This window comes from Canis aureus, chromosome 18 (genome assembly GCF_053574225.1).
Source record: "Canis aureus isolate CA01 chromosome 18, VMU_Caureus_v.1.0, whole genome shotgun sequence".
In the NCBI taxonomy this organism is placed as follows: Eukaryota; Metazoa; Chordata; class Mammalia; order Carnivora; family Canidae; genus Canis; species Canis aureus.
In genome coordinates, this window is record NC_135628.1 from 44,885,412 (window position 1) to 44,905,150 (window position 19,739).

The 19,739-nt window shown below is 35.1% G+C and overlaps 1 protein-coding gene and 1 long non-coding RNA gene across 9 annotated transcripts in view; one reads left to right on the forward strand and one right to left on the reverse strand.

The window, feature by feature from the left end:
• Positions 1–19,739, forward strand: part of LOC144288956 (uncharacterized) — a 48,738-nt gene that overhangs the window by 24,142 nt on the left and 4,857 nt on the right. Inside the window, exon 4 of the long non-coding RNA XR_013357018.1 lies at positions 16,700–16,773. This is a non-coding gene — a long non-coding RNA (uncharacterized LOC144288956). The remainder of the gene's footprint in view (positions 1–16,699; positions 16,774–19,739) is intronic.
• The window catches only part of CFAP69 (cilia and flagella associated protein 69), a 55,562-nt gene that overhangs the window by 23,603 nt on the left and 12,220 nt on the right, over positions 1–19,739 (reverse strand). For 5 of the 8 annotated variants that reach the window (XR_013357016.1, XR_013357017.1, XM_077857039.1 and 2 more), the window contains exons 3-11: positions 19,051–19,116; positions 16,344–16,453; positions 13,537–13,613; positions 11,071–11,169; positions 6,064–6,213; positions 5,784–5,961; positions 3,907–4,030; positions 1,283–1,331; positions 1,070–1,191 (exon numbers count right to left, since the gene is read on the reverse strand). Coding sequence is in view for 6 of the 8 variants with exons in the window: in XM_077857039.1 (XP_077713165.1) it covers positions 1,070–1,191; positions 1,283–1,331; positions 3,907–4,030; positions 5,784–5,961; positions 6,064–6,213; positions 11,071–11,169; positions 13,537–13,613; positions 16,344–16,453; positions 19,051–19,116 (975 nt within the window). In the remaining 2 variants the exon portion in view is untranslated. Of the gene's footprint in view, positions 1–1,069; positions 1,192–1,282; positions 1,332–3,906; positions 4,031–5,783; positions 5,962–6,063; positions 6,214–11,070; positions 11,170–13,536; positions 13,614–16,343; positions 16,454–19,027; positions 19,117–19,739 lie in introns of those variants that run through there. The other 3 variants (XM_077857038.1, XM_077857041.1, XM_077857042.1) reach the window with 3 other exon arrangements.

Genomic DNA, 19,739 nt, shown 5'->3' on the forward strand with positions numbered 1-19,739 from the left:
ACTGTTCTAATAAAAACATATTTCAAGGGGTGATATCTGGCATTTCAAGGAGTGATATCTGGCATAAAATACATTTAGGTTCTGTAGGTACATATTTTTAAAAAAATATTTATTCATGAGAAACAGAGAGAGAGAGGCAGAGACACAGGCAGAGGGAAAAGCAGGCTCCAAGCAGAGAGCCTGACGTGGGACTGGATCCCGGGTCTCCAGGATCACGCCCTGGGCTGAAAGTGGCGCTAAACCGCTGAGCCACCCGGGGCTGCCCAAGGTACATATTTTTGATGTAAATAATGTTATCATTGTAAAGACAATTTTTCTTTCTCTGAGAATGTTTTAACATGTATATATGTATGTGTACTCCTCAAAATGATATTTCCAAAAAATTCTGAGCTATTTTAACCCTCATAATTCCATGAGGTAGCTGTTACTCATTCTGAAACTAAGATATCTGCAATTTACAGAAATGAAACAGCAATTCTATTCAGAATCACAGTGCTGGAAAATGACATTTCATTTGGCCTGACTAAAGCCTTAACCACAACCTGGTCAGAGGTAGACTATTAGGCTGGATGGCCCTGTATGGATTTTCTTTCATTTTATATTTTCTTACTCAGGAGATCTAAACACATAAATCTCTAAGGCTCTCCTGCTTTTATTTGGTTTATGTGGTTTAAATTTCGGTAAATTCACTGTTAATTAACCAGATAAGCAAAAAAATTTTAGGGTGACATTCTGGCCAATAAGAGTTATATTCTCTGGTAAACATAGGAGTTGATGAAAGATTTGCAGTCATGACTTTTAAAGTTATATTACAAAGTGAGACACTTGGGCAACCCTGGTGGCTCAGCGGTTTAGCGCCTGCCTTCAGCCAGGGATGTGATCCTGGAGTTCCGGGATCGAGTCCCACATCAGGCTCCCGGCATGGAGCCTGCTTCTCCCTCTGCCTGTGTCTCTGCCTCTCTCTCTCTCTCTGTGTCTCTCATGAATAAATAAATTGAAATCTTAAAAAAAATAAAGTTAAAAACAAAACAAAGTGAGACTTTAGCTTTTATTTTGGTTATTTTTTTACCTGTATAGTAGGTAGATCTTTACATAAGATCACAATTATATTGAAAAGCAATTTCTTCAACTCAAAATCTTCATAGGAATTAGAAAACTTAAGACCTTTTACCAAAGGATTTTGACTTTTAACTGTGAGGGGGGGAAAAAAAGAAAATAAATGCTAAAATAATGTATAAAACTCATCAAGATAATCATAGGTTGAAAGTTTTATGGTTTTTACCTTCATTGAAGGTTGCAAATAGAATCAAATCCCTCGTAAAGCCACATTCCTAATATAAATACACAGAAAGATGATTTAATTAGATAGAAATTACAGATGCCTATATATACCTAATATTTACCTATCTTTTTCAGATTCTCCTTGTTATTCATTTGAATTCATAAAGTACTAATAATAGAAAGGGATGAAAGCAAGAAACATATAGCCAGATAAACTTGTTATTTATTTAATATAAACTTCTGTTGGTTCTAAGAAATATTTTTACATTATCTTATGAATATTTTATAAGATGCTGTTTAAAATTTGGTAAGAACCCAAAATGTATTAAGACTACAGATTACTTATGTAATTCATTATCCGTTCCTTTAAGTGGCAAAATAAGGGAGAAAGATACAGTTATTTTTGACAGCTTTTCTTCTTAAACACTCTTGCTTCTCACTTGACCCCAACCACTCTCATTAATGTGAAAGTTTTAGTCAAGAGGTAACAGTTCCTACTTAACACGAAAAGCCCTGAAGAATAACCAGAATTGCAAACATTTCAACATGAGGGAACTCATTCTTGACAGAAATATCCTATTTGAATTTATAGGGGCAAATGCCTAGGCTTTTGAGCTTACAGTGTTACATTCCTATGCTTTAGAATCCATATGGTTTCTTTAAATGTGAAGATGTTATTTGACTACTAAAATTCACCTGAATGTTTGCAAGGATGCTAATGAAAATTTATTAACTAATCAGGGGCTTCCAGAGAAACATACAGGTCTACCCACACATTGCAGCCTTAACTAGAAAGCTAGATAGGATTGTTGCCCTATTTACACATTATAAATTCTATGATTGTTCTTTGTTGGGATGATTTGATGACCACTGATATGGGGTTGAGGCCTTCATTCACAAATTTCCTTTAAATACAACTTAGAAAGTTTTTTGGCTGATATGTGAATATCATAGCCAAAGATCTCTCCTCGGAGATGTCAATCATTCAGTGATTTTTACATTATAAAATATGGGGAGGCTGAGCTTCTGGGATGACTGAGTAGCTCCTATAAGAAACCTGCCTGCAAGTAACAATTATAAACTCTGAGCAAAATATAAAAACAACTGTTTTTATGACTCAAACAAAGCAGATACTAGAAAGGAGTCAGAACTTTGAAGGAGATGGCACTGACTGAGTTTCCCTTTTTTAAAAATGGCTTTTAGACTGAGGCCAGGTCCTAGTCCGCACTTTGTGTGAATGCTACAACTCAGGGTAAAGCTGTTATCTTAGTGGTTTGAACACTCAGAGGGCAGAGGTAATCTCTGGGCAACTATTGCTACTGGAAAGTGAAGGGAGAAATCCCAGAAAGGAGAGAGCCACAGAAGGGGAACTTCAACTTCTGTGTATAAACTTCCAAGTCTCTGACTAGTGCCTGAATTATGCCAGGGCAGGGGACTCTCCAGCATCCCGGGTAAGGCTAAAAGAAATGAACTGGGATTTGACCTGCCATTCACCACAGGGATGAGTAGCCACACAAAATGCTATTAATACAAAAGAATATGTACTTTTCAGAGTACACCAAAACCCACAGTAAATATGTTCATAATAAACAGAAAGACAGGAACTTTCAGCAGAGAAATAGGAATGTTATAAAAAGGAAACAAAAATTCAAAAACTAAAAATGACAATATCTGAAATAAAAATGCACTGGATGAGATTAAGAACAGAATGAAGATGACGGGGAAAAAAAGTCAATGAATTTGGATACATAAACCAATACAAATGATCAACCTGGAGAATAGAGAGAAAAATGATTGAAAAAAGTGAACGGAGCCTCACGACAAGCATACATGTAATCTGAATTACAGAAGAGGAGAGAGAGAAAGAATGGGGCTGAAAAAATACTTGAAGAATAATGACCAAAAAGTCTCTAAATTTATCAATTTACGTACTCAGGAAGCTCTATGAATGAACCTCAAGCAGGATAAATACAAAGAAAAATCACATCTTGCCACATCATAGTAAACTGCTGAAAATCAAAAGTAGAGTGAGAATCTTGAAAACCAGTCAGAAAGAAAAGTGATACTTTGTCCATGGGGAAACAACTTGAAATAACAAATACTTCTTATCAGAAACACTGTAGGCAAGAAGACATTGGAACGATGCTAAAAGATCAAAATGCTAAAAGATCAACTTTTAATTCAACTCAGAATTCTGCATTCTGTGAACACAGATGTCAATAATTAATCTGCTTTAAAGATATTTTCAGATGAAAGAAACTAAGACAATTTGCTGCCAGTATATCTGCACCATAAGAAATAGTAAAGGAAAGTCTAAAAAAAAAAAAAAAAAAAAAAAGGAAATTCTTTAGGTGAAAGAGAAATGCCAGGTATAAACTCGTATCGTCAGGAAGGAAAGAAATGCATCATAAATGGTAAATATGTAGGTAAATCATAAACAATGATTAGAATCTCAAGTTTCCAAAAGGTTGCAAAGAACTGCCAGAACTACTGGTAACATAGAGACATTACACCATAACTTGGTATCACAATGAAGTTCAGAAATATTACAACATAGTTTAGGGCTCCTTCCCCCATACCAACTATTCCCACAATTAAAATTAATTCAATTTGACTCATACTTACAATCATTGGTGCTCCAGGATTTTGAGCTATGATTGTTGTGATTACTAGTATGTCATTTCTAAGCTGACGATCATAATGACTAAAACCTCTCATAAACAGATTTTTAAATACTTCCTTCAAAGCCCTAGAAAGTAAAATCAGATCTTTAAAATCATATTTCCATGCAAATGCTACTTAAATGTCTATCAACAAAATCTCCCTTTTTTATATTATACTATTCATTTCAAGTATTTCTAATCTTTACTGCATTTCCAAATCTGCCTCTACATAGGATTCAAATCTGCATCAGATAAGAATCCATCAATCCAAATCTATACATGGGGGGCATAGTGACTGCTCTAAAATAAAGTTCATTCATGTCATTTTCCATTTTTAATTACTTAAAAGCTTTTTTTTTTGTTCTTAGGATTAAAAAGTCCTACTTTCTTACCAAGGCTTATCAAGCTTTTCATGTTACGGTCCCTGCTAACATTGTTAGCTTCATCTCTCACTATTCTATTTTCTGCTGTTAATATATCAAATTTCTAACAGTTTTTTTTCTAAGTTCTGTTTTCACTTCTGTTCCCCTGTCTAGAATGCTCTCTGAATGCAAAACTCTTCTGTGTTGCCAGTTCATATTTATCATTCACATACCAAATTAGGGTTCATTAGGACATACATATTAACTCTCCAAGTCTGGGTCAGATTCCCTGTAAAATGGGCATTTGTTGCTTTGCCTCCTAGCACTCACTTGCCCTTCTTCTTTTTAAATATTTTATTTAAGTAATCTCTACATCCAGTGGGGGGAGGGGCTTGAACTCACAACCCCGAGATCAAAAGTCACATACTCTACCAACTGAGCCAGCAAGGTGCCCCTCACTTGCCCTTCTTATGATAACAGTACCCTTATTTTTATTTACGCATTTATTTTTTCCCTGCATTTGGTGTTGTGGAGACGCTTTTAGCTTCCTTTTAGCCAGAGCATTTCTCCGTCACTGGTAATTCATTCTGGAATGGCATATGGCCAACTCAGACCACTCAGGACCAACACGGACTCAATTCGAAGAATTTTCCTTGACCTTTCAGAAGAGCAAGTCTTCTCTTCAGCTTGATTTGGGATTGTGATGATTTGAACCTAAACTTCTGAGGTATTACCATGTGGAGCTTGAGAATAAAGCCAACATAGTAGAAGACTGACAGGGATAATGAAGACCCACATCCTGTTATTTGCTGTACCTTGAATACAACTGCACATGAAACCAGTTTTATCCTTGACTTTGTAGTTATATAAGCCCATAAGTGTCCTATATGGTTTAAATCAGTTGGGTTTTGTATGCTGAATCACTCTTCTAGAGAACATGTAGCACCTGTGATAGTCTTTCACAGCCTGTTTACTTGTCCATCTCCTAACATAATGCAAATTCCATGAAAGCAGAGACCATGTCTGCATTGTTTCATTTGTATTTCTAAGGCCTAGTTCTAAAGTTGGCATGGAGTAGACAATAATTATTTGATGAAAAATGAATAAGTAACCTAAAGGCTTGCTTATATTTTATTGGAATGCTTATTGCAATATCTGGAAGAGATTAAATACTTAAAAATAGGTTTATTGAATGGAAAAATGAAATAGTTCTTTTAAATGTCTAATTTATTTTATACTTATTCAAATACATAATTTAGTTTTGTTAACAAGCTACTTTAAAAGCTTTCCAAGTAGAAAAAAGATGGCTTGCTATTGCACAGATGCATTTATACTGCAGCATAAAAATTATGTCCTGAAATATAGTCATTACATGATTCAAAAGCCTAATTGAACACAAATTCAAACAAAGATGTTAGTTATGTTACTGGCTATCATTTTAAGGTTAAAAGACATTCCCATCTAACCACTTACTTACAGCAAACATTCCAAATTACTAAGCTGTTGTATGATTTCTTCTTTTGAAGATTTTTCCAATAAATTCCAAAGTATCTCTGATGAACGAAACAGAAGCTGTCCAGAGGGATCTGGGTCATTGAGGTGAGCACAGATTCCACTGGCTGCTTGTGCTTTCATCATTAACGTGCAATTAACTTCTGAAAATAAATTTAAAAGTTATTTATGTTGTATAGTCTTGACTGTTGGGTGGAAACAAAAATAGTTGAGAATGAAGTATTTAAATTTAATGATATACAAACCAGAAGTTGAGAGATGTTGCAGAGCTTTAAGTACCCAAAGTTTCTCAACAAGTTGATTTTCAAGTAAGCCCAACGACTGGACCATTGTTTTTGCCAATCCTCCAACCTCAGCCATCTTAATCTTGTATGATGAACTTGCTTGCTGGTAACCTAATAACAATTAGTTAATAAATATGTACAGTTATCTCACATAGTAATCATCTGTGTTCAGACAAAGGAATGAGTAATTTATTATTAAACAGCAATAGCAACTTTTAAAAAAGTGTATGGCATTTTAAAATGGTATAGCACAGGGAAAGGCAAAATTTTTCTATAAAAGGACAGGTAATGACTATATCAGGTTTTGCAGGTTATAAGGCTTCTGTGTCGACTACTCAACTCTCTTACCATAGCACAAAAACAAGCATAAGGAATACAAAAATAAATGGGTGTCGCTGTGTTCTGATATACCTTTATTTACAGTGAGCAATTTTACCCTGAGACCATAGTTTGCTGATCCCTGGTGTAAAATCTGAAATAGGACCACAGATCTGGGGTACATATCTTATATTCCAAAAAGGAACAAAATATTTGTCAGTAGAAATGCTTTCTCATAAAGGAAAATGGCATGATTACAAATACTAAATGTTTTCACTATGTCAATACATTACTTCAGTGATTTCCAGGAACAATGATGATGTAATAGAACAATGAAATAAGTGAAAATATAATGCTATTTTGAATAATGCTAGTATATAATGGTATTTTGGGGAAGTATGATTCTTGGTGACACATATATTTTTTTAAAGATTTTACTTATTTATTCATGAAAAACAGAAAGAGAGAGGCAGAGACACAGGCAGAGGGAGAAGCAGGTTCCATGCAGGGAGCCCGACACGGGACTCAGCCCGGGATTCCAGGATCATGCCCTAGGCTGAAGGTGGCCCTAAACTGCTGAGCCACTGGGGCTGCCCTTGGTGACATCTTAAAAGAATTTCCTTCTGTCTTAGCCCCTATGAGAAACACTGCCTCTTTTGATATAATTACACAGGTGCCTGTCTGATTACATGAAATGAGGAAGATGAAATAAACATCAGAGGGTACTTGTCCACCTGAGATCCAGCTATATTCTCTCTTTGTGATATCAATTATCTAACTTCCAGACTCTTTGACTTTTGAAACCAAATAGATTCTTTAACTTTGCCATGGTTCTGAGAGGTCTGCCTATTTGTGTTCTTTCTGAATCTCATCTCTGGCACTAGAAAAGGCCATGTTCATTCCTGGATGGATGGGTTCTCTATGGTATGCCCTACTTACTCACTTTAGGAATTTAAAGAGTATGGAGAAGAAAACAAAGTATGATGAGGAAATTAAACCATCAATTAAACCATTAAACCTGCAATTAAGCCATCAAGAGATAACAGCATTAACATTTTGGTATATTTCTTGCTAATATTTTTAATGTATGCATATAATTTTAACAATATACTGTATGCAGACTTTTATATTCTATTGCAGTCACTAAACATTTTTTAAGATTTTCCCCATTCTGTATTTTTCCAAATCATGATTTTTATTTCCATACTAGTCTATCATATGGATGCACCAAAATGTACTTTTATAATCCCTACATCTTTTTCTATTAAGTTTATATTTCTATGGAAGCATATAGTAATATTAAGGCTCATGGACTTGATTCCTGTGTTCAGGGCTATGTCTCTTACTGTTGTTCCACAGAGAACTTTTCAGCTGTGGTTCCAGATGTCCAGCCATGCCTATCATTAAAAACCTACTGTGTTACAGAAAGAACATTGCCTATAGTTCCTAATTTTCGGAACCTGGTTAAATGAAGGTCAGCCTCACTTCTCTGCACTTTAACTCCTCTGCCTTATCTCAGACATAATTTGTCTCCCTTCTATCTTAAAGAAGAGTGCCTGTATCTTGCTAAGGTTGACCTGTTCTCCTAATTCCATTCCGTTCATGCTTTAGGACTTTACCCTCCCATTTTTTAATTACTAGCTTCTTGTTCATCTGTCTATAAACTTCACTTTCCCTTATCCTAAAACAAATTAAAAAGAGCAAAACCCAGATGTCTTTCTTTGATCTTCCTACCAGTTGAGCTCTGACTGTCCTCTGATAATCCTGTATCTGCCCTGATCACTTCACGGCAATACATCTGCCAAAGGCTCACTATAACTTTTCAGATACCATATTAATTTGACATTTTCATTCCTCAATGACAGAAGCCTCTACAGTATTTGACACTTAGACCACTTCTTCCTTCAACAAACATTTCATTCAATGGCACAAAAAATATGGCAGTCTTTAGGTTTTCTCTCTCCTCTTTGAAATTCCCTTCACTGCCAATTTCGTGGATCGTTTTTTTCCCCACATGTCAGTATAGGTACTATCCCTGCTGCCATTTTTGGTTCCTTGTTGTTTATATGCTTTATCTTCTGGTAAACCATTCTAATAGCTTCAACTTTAATCTCTAATTGTATGAATTCCAAACCTGTATATGTGGTCTGTTTTTAGTATTCAATGTCTACTATCTACAAATACTTCTACCTGTCTATCTCAACAATAATTCAAATCTGACATTTAATAATCCCCTTACTCTGTACTTCAGATGTCTTTCCATTTTCCCTGAGTCATAAGTAATCCTTCCTTTCTACTACAGTCTTATTTACACCTCTCTTAAGAAACATAATAACTTCAATATATATGTCTTCTCGCTCTTCCAAGATTGATATAAATAACAGAAACCATGAAGGTAGGAACTATGTCCTAAATAACATATCATCCACGCGCAAGTGCCCTTTATTATGATACCATCCATTTTAGTGTGACTCATTTTATCATGATATATTAAGATCCCAAGGAGTAACATGCAAAACTTTCTTGCTAAGCTTTGAGAATATTATTAGCATTAGATATTTAACATCTAATTGGGTGGAACACAGTAGCCAAACGGTGGAAGGAGCCATGATGTCCTTCAACAGATGAATGGATAAAGAAGATGTGGTATATACATACAATGGAATATTACTCAGCCATCAGAAGGGCTGAATACCCACCATTTGCTTCGATATGGATGGAACTGGAGGGTATTATGTTGAGTGAAATAATTCAATCAGAGAAAGATAATCATCATATAGTTTCACTCATATGTGGAATATAAGAAATAGTGAAAGGGACTGTCATGGAAAGGAGAGAAACTGGGGAAAAATTAGAAAGACAAACCATGAGAGACTCATAACTCTGGGAAACAAACAAAGAGTTGTAAAAAGGGAGGTGAGTGGGGGGATGGGGTGATTAGGTGACAGGCACTAAGGAGGGCACTTAATGGGATGAGCACTGGGTGTTATACTACATGTTGGCAAACTAAATAAAAAAAAGTAATTGGATGGGGATCCCTGGGTGGCGCAGCAGTTTGGTGCCTGCCTTTGGCCCAGGGCGCGATCCTGGAGACCCGGGATCGAATCCCACGTCGGGCTCCTGGTGCATGGAGCCTGCTTCTCCCTCTGCCTATGTCTCTGCCTCTCTCTCTCTCTCTCTCTCTCTCTGTGTGACTATCATAAATAAATAAAATTAAAAAAAATAATTGGATGGAAAAGATGTTAGGAATAATCATAAAAAGGTTAGAAAAATAATAATATTAATAGTATTGAATAAAATTAATAATAATAAAAATTAAACTAATTTGGGTATGACTTTTAAAATTGTGTCATAGGGCAGCTCCGGTGACTCAGCGGTTTAGCACCGCCTTCAGCCCGGGGTGTGATCCTGGAGACCCGGGATCGAGTCCCACATCTGGCTCCCTGCATGGAGCCTGCTTCTCCCTCTGCCTCCCTCTCTCTCTCTCTCTCTCTCTCTGTGTGCATCTCATGAATAAATAAAAAATCTTAAAAAAAAAAAGAATTGAAATGCTTTAAAAAAAATTAAAAAAATAAAATTGTGTCATAAATATTTAGTTTAGAATAAAAAATCATGCAAATAACAATATATGTAATATAATATGTATGTCTTCCTTATAAAGGTCAAGCATTTAATTATTTCTTTGGAGCCTTCCAGCAGAATAGACAATATTTATTTTTATTTTATTTTTTAAAAGATTTTATTTATTTATTCATGAGAGACACGGAGAGAGACAGAGAGAGGCAGAGACACAGGCAGAGGGAGAAGCAGGCTTCATGCAGAGAGCCTGACGTGGGAATTGATCCCAGGTCTCCAGGATCACGCCCTGGGCTGAAGGCGGCACTAAACCACTGAGCCACTCGGGCTGCCCAGAATAGAAAATATTTAAAGAGTAAACTGGGTAGGGTCATCATAATGTTTTCCAAGAACACTGACTCATCAAGACCCCTGGAGATACTTACTGTTTCTGGATGCTTGCGAAGACATGTGCATCTGACCACACTCCTCAATAAAAACCACAGGCCCCAAGCAAAGACAAGACTCACTGTTCCTGGATGCCTGAGAAGACATGTGCATCTGACCACAATCCTCAATAAAAACCACAGGCCTCAAGCAAAGACAAGACTTGCTCTTCTTTTCTGAGTTTTCCAGAGGCTCTGTCCATATCTACACTCTCTTTACATCTTCAATAAACTCTGCTCTCACTTCCACTTGGCTCATGTTTGATTCCTATCCTGTATGGAACCAAGGACCCTTTTGGCTGGTCCTGTGGGAATACCTCTGGGTCTTTGGGCCTAGCCAGCCTGCATCAATCCCACAATGCCTTTCCTAGTTCAAAGAGAATGAGAAAAAAATATTGTTTTACAGACATAAGTTATTACTAAAAGACCATTGAAAACTTCACCTGTGGGACGCCTGGGTGGCTCAGTGGTTGAGCACCTGCCTTCAGCCCAGGGTGTGATCCCGGGGTCCTGGGATCAAATCCCACATGGGGCTCCCTGCATGGAGCCTGCTTCTCCCTCTGCCTGTGTCTCTGCCTCTCTCTGTGTGTCTCTCATGAATAAATAAATAAAATCTTTAAAAAAAAAAAAGAAAAAAAGAAAACTTCACCTGTAATATGCTTCTTTGGTGGTTCTGCATGATAAAAGTCAACAATACATTTACAAATTTGTATCCTCAATTCAGAATTCGGTATTTTCATTAATTCACCTGCCAAAAGGAGAAATAATACTATTTAATAACACTATCATAAGTTTATTTGCAAATTTAAATGTGTTGGTAATACAATTAAAAATATCCTCACTAGAAATTCAAACTGGACCCTATAATTTTATACATGCATACACATACACACATGCAAATCTGAAATATCTTGGATCTATCCTTATAATATTTCGCCCCTCATTTAACTCTCTCCTTCCCAGGAAGAAAAGAATGGTGAATAACATAAATGCTGGAACCAGACTGCTTAAGATTAAATACTGGTTCTGTCACTTACTACCTATGTAAACTTGTGTCTTACGTTTGTCATCTATAAAATGTATAACAGTAGTTTCTACTTTAAAGATTGCTGTAGGGATTAAAGGAGTTAATATGAGAAAAAGATGAGAATAGTATCTGGCATATAGTAAGTTACTATTATTATTTTGGCAAGAGGTGGGTTAGCATTTTTCTCCTTAACTAGAGAATCAGTAATTTGTTGCCTCTATTAATGCATCCTTTGCTTAGAGAAGTTCCAAGCGAGCTGTTTTTCAATTTGCTGACAGACTGGAAGACCGAGTTTCTAGGCAGTCTTTGCCCTACATATAATAGGTTTATACTCAAGCTATCTTGGTAGAAATGAAGGATAGGGAAGTTCCTTTTCAGGCATATCTAAATTATTTCTGAGTTGGCTTCAGCCTATACTTCAAACTGAATTGCTTTTGCTCTGATAAACTATAAGTTATAATCCCTAAGAGAATCTGAAAATGATCTGTGAGATTCTGGAAATGATTCATATCCTCTGCATGCAGCTTCAGGGCTGAACTAGATCTGGGTGGATTCTGTGAGGGAAAGAGAGAACAAGGTGTTCCTGACACACTCGTGTTTTGCATTAGGACTTGCATAATTTTCACCTCTGAGAGTGGTCAGTGAGTGAGTACAAAAATGGAGAGAAGGAGTATGCACATAGGAAAACTACACCCTTGTTTTAGGAGAATCTATGTGCAGAAAGCACCACTAAAAAAGAAGGGGAAAACAAAAAGAGAGTTTCAAGATGATTCCCTTAATTTTTTTGAATACTTCCTTTGATGTTGAAAAATCACTGTTCTGGAAAAGTTTAGTCAACAGGAACAACTAAAATTTTCCAACAAAACTAAGGAAACGTTCAAGTTTACGGGAAATTCTATGATTTCTCATCTGCTTCTCTACCCTTTTAGTTCTTGTAAGTTTAGATCATTTTTCACAGTTTTATGTTTTATAACCTCAGGACAGAATACCAACTTTTTCCCTCATACATTTCCAAAATCCTATTCTTGAATCAGAAATAACTATCACTTAAAAGAAAAAGTAATATGATTTACTACTACATAGTAGAAACTGGAAGTTATTAGTAAAAATGAACAGCTTTTGTTCAACCCTTTATACTCTATATAATTATTTTAAACTCATGTTTCCAGTAATTAATAAGGGTCAGAACAGTAGTACATGCAGCCAATAATCAGTGAAAGGAGCTCATTTTAAGCTAAGAGTTCATACTTCCTTCAAGACAAGCAAGCAGTTACTCAGCAAAGAGCAGACTGACTGTAAGAGCCATATATTTATCACACAAATGCCTGCCAACACTCTTAAAGGCAAAATTTTAGAATAGTAAGGGCAACAGAGGCGTTTTTTAGTTATTAACCAAACCTACATCTTTTATCCATTAATATTATCATGTCCTCTTTTGGGTTGGCTTCCCATTGTAAATTTCCACCAATGACATTCACTGAATTAAAGTTTCCGGTTAGTTTCTAGCCTGTTTGCTCCTTGCAGTCATCTCATCAAACACCTCATGTTTATATAATTTTCTTGACATCTTTTCCATCATAGGCCATAATAATTTCTCCCAGAATATCTACCCTCAAAGACTATGAAACTTACTTAGATACAAAAGGATTACTATCTCACCATTTCATGATTTTATTTAAAATTTTAAATTATTTAATGAACAATTTGGATCTCGATGACTAGCAATTAATTAGATTCTAGCAATTATTAGTTTAATGTTGAAAACATTTTTGTGATTTTCGAGAGGTACATATACTTCTGATTTACCAAAAAGTTAAATATTTCAACAAATGAAATAACATCAAGACAAATCAGCATTTGCCAGTCCTTCAATTAAGGAACACAGAATTTTAGTATAATAAAACACGTGAGTGAAAAATGATGCAACAATTATCATAAGCACACTATGATCAATTCCCAACCAGAAACAAGAAAAGAACCTACATTTGGAGTACTCTAAAATTTAGTGACTGAGATATTTCTTTCTTGTCAGTAGGGCCTGTCATATACTATACCCCTCTCCTCTATCTTAAAGAAATCTTAACTCACCCAGAAGCGCAATTGAATTAGCAGCGTCTTCAGCATATGTTATTTCATCTGATACCTTCTTTTTCAAAAATGGCAAGCTTCAATAGGAATGAAGAATACATGAGTTATGTTTAATGAAGTCCTTAAATGAACCATCATTTGCAAACTTGGGGAAAATTTCCTTTCTAAAGAATAAAATGAGGATAATAGCCTATTGTGTAGCTCTGGGAAAATTGGCAACTATCAAAAAATTTTTGTGTTTCTAACTAACTGACCAAAAAGAAGGTAGATTAGGCTTATAAAAATGAAGAGAGATGGACATAAAAGGCAAGGGTTAAGAAAACCATCTTGCAACACCATATAAATAAAAAATGTAATAATAAATATTAATTATATTTGAATTATATTCCACAGCTACTATATTCAAAATTATTTGAAAATAATGTATTTAAAAATCATAAAAGACAGGTTTCAAACCTAGGTTATTAGACTGAATGTCAAAGGGGAGATAAAAGTTATTTCTTAAATACAAAATATGGACTATTTTGGTATTCAATGGGTTCAAAATTTGAACCTCTTGTGCTACATAAAAGTATATCTTCTTTGTAGGACTTTTAATTCATATTTTTCAAGAAAAATGTAAAGATACTTCAAGGGCAAGCTAAGAAAAGGACAATTTTATAAATGCCAGAGAGGTTAAATTTTTTAAAAAGATTTATTTATTCATGAGAATAAATAAAGACACAGACAGAGAGGCAGAGACACAGACAGAGGGAGAAGCAGGATCCCTGCGGGGAGCCCAATGTGGGACTTATCCCCAGACCCCAGGATGACGCCCTCAGCCAAAGGCAGACGCTCAACCACTGAGCCACCCAGGCATCCCCAGAGAGGTTCACTCTTCAGTGTTTGTTAGAATTTTTCATTTGGAACCAATAACTTATTATTTGGTATCCACCTCATTGTTGGATCTCTAAAGTGAAAAACTCCAAAATTATTTCTCATCCTCAAACTTTTTCCTTTTCTATTAAAGGAAACAACCTAAAAGATAAAGCACTAGAAGAGATCCCCCCACAAAAGGTCATGAAAATAATATGAATTATACTTCTGATGTAGTGAGAAAACATACTACATAGAAGACAAAACAGAAAGGCTATGTTTTATTATTTATTTTCAATGTTTTTATCTCCCGAAAATGTCTTAAGAAGGGAATCAAATGAGGTGAGGTATAGAGAAATGCAGGATGAAAGAAGAAATTAGGAAAGGAGAAAAAAATGAAATAAAATGAATAATCATGAAATATGAGGGAAAGTGAAGAGTGCAATTCAAAAGTGAAGAGTGCAATTCAAATGAAGTCTGTCATTTGGGTAGCCCAGGTGGCTCAGCGGTTTAGTGCCGCCTTCAGCCTAGGGCCTGATCCTGGATACCCAGGATCGAGTCCCAGGAGCCTGCTTCTCCCTCTGCCTGTGTCTCTGCCTCTCTCTCTCTCTCTTTCATGAATGAATAAATAAATAAAATCTTTAAAAAAGAAAAAAAAGTCTGTCATTTTATGTGAGGAAACATTCAATCACAGCTTTAACAGAGAATCAGTTCTTGGTGGAGCTCATTACTGGCATTACTGAAAGTAATGCTTATAGGCCTGGTATTCTAGGACTTGAGAAATTTGAAATGATAACAATATAATCTCGCATCAATGTAATAATAATTTCTAATTACTACATAAAAGTTCCTTGAAAGCACCAGAGCTATAATTTATTTTTCATGGTCTGTATTAAAAAGTAAGGCATAGCAAAGGCATTCAATAAATTATTTTTGACTATTTATTCAGATACCTAAAAAATTAAGTGTATATAATTATAAAATCTTTAAATGTTACTACTACTAACTCTAAAAGAATTAAAACTACCATGTATACATAGTTCTACTAATATTATTTGTATACTAAAAGAAACATGCTATTTAAAAAGCTAAATTAGTAGAAAGATTTAGAAGGTTAAATTAATGGAAAAGTTTATTCCTACTTTAAGAAATCTCCTCTCTATATTACATTGAAAACTAAAGATGGATATTTTAATGTATATCTTGATTAGCTACTACTTGGCAACAAACAAGCTGTGAATATATCCCCAGTCCCCCCAAATGGTTGGAGAAACAATAGTATGGAGTATAGGTATATTTATTTTATAATGCTGACCCCTCATTCACATTTAAAAAATATATACCAAAAAATAATTGGTGACATAGATGACTTAGAACTTAATATATCTTGGAGTCAAATTTTCTACAGAGAGAAAAAAACTAGACAAATTATTTAGCAGTATTCATAATTTTTTTTTTTAGATTTATTTATTCATTCAGAGAGAGTGAGAGAGAGGCAGAGACACAGGCAGAGGGAGAAGCAGGCTCCATGCAGAAAGCCTGACGTGGGACTCGATCCCGGGTCTCCAGGATCACATCCCGGGCTGCAGGCGGCGCTAAACTGCTGCGCCACCGGGGCTGCCCTGTTCATAAATTTTAAAAAAAATTCTCTCTAAAAAAAATAAAATAAAATTCTCTCTCTAAAAAAAAATCACAATTTCTTGCTTCATCTCACATTTGTTGTTCACTTGATAGCAACTTATTTTGACAAAACATTTTAACATATTTACAGTTTAATATCTTGTGGTTAGCAATCTTGGAGTACAATAAAATTGACTACCTTTGAAATATCAATTAAAATCAAGTGATCAAGTGACGTTTTCTGAGTATCACTTTACCATACCACATAACAATACAAAATAAAACATAATAAAATACTGTGTGCTAATATAAAATAAAGAAAAGCAACTTACCTACATAATTTTAGGATGTTAAATGCAGATTCTATAAAATGGGGCTGGTTTTCAATTTTTTCTGCACATAGATTCAAAATTTTAAATATTTGGGCTAAATCCCTTAGGGGCTTTAATATTTTTAGTTAAGAAATAAAATTAAAATTACTATTTCATTAGCATATTCTTTATAGCAGTTCTGTCAAGAAAGTCTATAGAATTCCATCTGTTAAATGTGGTTGACACTGCTTTAATTATACTAATTTTGAAGACTAAATAAGAAAACTTAGAATCATATTTTTTAGGAACATTATTTAATTTTTGTCTTAGTAAACTTTTATTCAAAATATTGTTTTCTCTTCTCACCCTGTCTTTAGAATTTGATTACCAACCACTATACCATGGGTTCAGGAGTTCAATACCTTACTACTGACAGTAAGGTAATAACACGGTAAGAAAAGTTAATGGTTCACTTTTATCCTTTGTCTTTCCCCCACTCACACACAAAACATACACTGCTCCAGAATAAACAACCCAAACCTACCTTACTTTATTTTATTAACGTTATTCAGATGGATTTTCTTGCTTTTAAGGTATAACCTGAGATTTATTTTCATTTAAAACTAGTATAAAAGCAAAAATTATCTTCTCTAAATCTTGTAGTAACAGCACTTTTTATCTGTTTAAAAAAAACCCAACTGGTACATAGGCAAATTTCACAGATTTTCTTTTATAGCCAAGGAAACATGATAATTGTGACATACTTCTTTGGTTGAATCCTATCCCTTCTAGTCTCTTTCTAGGAGCTTCTTAGGAAAAGATGGGAAAGCTGATTATATTAGAGTACAAATCTCCAAGATACTTCTCTAACTTATTTGCTTTATGTTTTATCATCAGTAAAGCCAGTCTACTAAAGGCCTTCAGAAATAGATCCATTTGGGGGCACCAAGGTGGCACAGTTGGTTAATCAAGTCTGACTCTTGATCTCAGCTCAGGTATCTATCTCAGGGTTGTGAGTTCGAGCTCCAGTATGGAGCCTAAAAATAGAGCTATTTGCCACCAATTTTCTTTTTTTTTTTTAATTTTTATTTATTTACGATAGTCACACACACACAGAGAGAGAGAGAGAGAGAGAGAGAGAGAGAGAGAGAGGCAGAGACATAGGCAGAGGGAGAAGCAGGCTCCATGCACCAGGAGCCCGACGTGGGATTCCCCGGTCTCCAGGATCGCGCCCTGAGCCAAAGGCAGGCGCTAAACCGCTGCACCACCCAGGGATCCCTGCCACCAACTTTCTAACCTGAAGAAGAATAGATGGAAGTGTTGAGGTATCAGGTTAATATAGGGAAAGAAATCACTTGCTAGTAGACTTTTTTGGCTACCAGGAAATAATGCTTGATATCCACACGCTGTTAGGTAACTGATGGACTCAACAAATCCATATAAAAGAAGGCTAAAATAAGGCTAGAAAAGAATTAAAATAAAATTTTTAGGCCCCTTTCCCTAAATGGGAGCCTCAATATGTTTGAAACACTGAAACAAGCTATTATTAGAGACGAATCTTCCTTAGACAAGGCTGGACAACTTTTGGAAACCATAGAGATCAATACTACTGAAGGGGTGCTCTATGAACCATTGCCAGTTCTCGAATCCAGTGTTACCAGTCTGTGGTAATATGACTACAGAAAGTGAGAGTTTCCTGTGACAACTGTATTGGCTTCTGTAATAGCTAATATATCCAAAGATTATTATAACAACAACAACGACACCCCAACAATAAACTGGTTCTTAAGCACAGATGGTTTTGAATTGCACTGGTTTCCATATATTCTGATCAGGGTGGTATATACAGTGGGGATAACATATTTATATAGTATGTTGTAGGTTATCAAGCACTTACATGTATTATCTCATCTAGTCTTCCTAACAACCACATAAGGTACTGTTATTCCCATTTTATAAGGGTGGAGAAGTTAAGAAGTTTATCAATAGTATAAATAAATCAAGTAAAGTGGTAGAAACAAGACTTTGACTTGGCCTCCCTAACTATATCCACTGTCTAAGTCTACAAAAATTTCCATTATCTGCACAGAGTTAATTGCTGTTTCTTCAATTTTATATTCTCTGAAAAATGAAAAATATAATTCTTTGAAAAACACAAAATATTAGATATTTTCTGTGATAGACAGAACAATGGCCTGCCCAAAGATGTCCACATCCTAACTTCCAGAACTTGTGAATATGTTACTTTACATGGCAAAGGGACTTTTCAGATGTGATTAAATTAACAATCTTGAGATGGGAAAGTTATCCCAGATATCCAGATAGGCCCACAGTAATCACAGGGATCCTTCCTACATAGGAAAGAGAAAGGTAGGAGAGGATCAGAGGTATGACCATAGAAGCAGAGGTGAAATAGATGCTACTTTGAGGAAGGGGCCATGAGCCAAGGAATGCTGGCCACCTTAGAAACTGGGAAAAGCAATTATGGGAATTCACCTCAAGAGCCTTCAGAAGGCACTAGCACAGTCAAAATCTTGACTTTAGCCCTGTGAGGCTGATTTTGGACTTTTGACTTCTTGGATTACAAGACAAAAGCTTTAAGCTGTTTTGTGGCACTAAGTTTGTGGTCATTTATTACAGCAGCAAGAGGGAACTAATACATTTTCTAATAAAAATTCTCCCATTTCAGGGTAAATGAAACATACATACATATATATGTAAAGGATACAAATCCATTCTGATAACACTGCACCAGTTTCTTGACAGATTTAAGTTGTTTTTCTTCTAAATCATCCTAAAACGAGTTATCTATTTTAGTTCTTTTGTGCTATTAAATCCGTTGAGATTTAAAAAAAAATTTTAATGTAGAAAGTAGACATTAAAATTATCAAGTAATTTTTAAATTACTATATTATTTTGTAAGCATTAGAAAATAAACAGTGAAGGTAAGAATAAATGTACCATTTACATTTGATTGGTAAATTGAGAATCAAAACTAAGTTAATATAAAAGCAGCATTTGTTTCCAGAAATAATATTAAAAATACGTGAATTTGCTGAGCATTTTTCTATGCCCTGTACCATATATGCACTATAGATACATGATATTTAATTAATTTTTAAAACAACCTTACTTGGAAGGTACCTTTACTATCTCTCTTTTCCAAAACAAGAAACTCAAGCTGAAACACTACATTGTCCAAAGATACCCAGCTAATAAGGGGCAATGTTAAGAAACAAATTTGGCAATTTGGTTGCAGAAATTGTATTTTTAACTTTTAAATTACACCCAGTAAATGGCACAAACATCTTCAGCCAATTAAAACAAAACAAAATTCAATACAGTGATGTGTTTGTTTTTATAACTGAATTACTCTGTCCTTTTAAAATTCTTAAATCCTTTTTAAGAAGCTGTGGC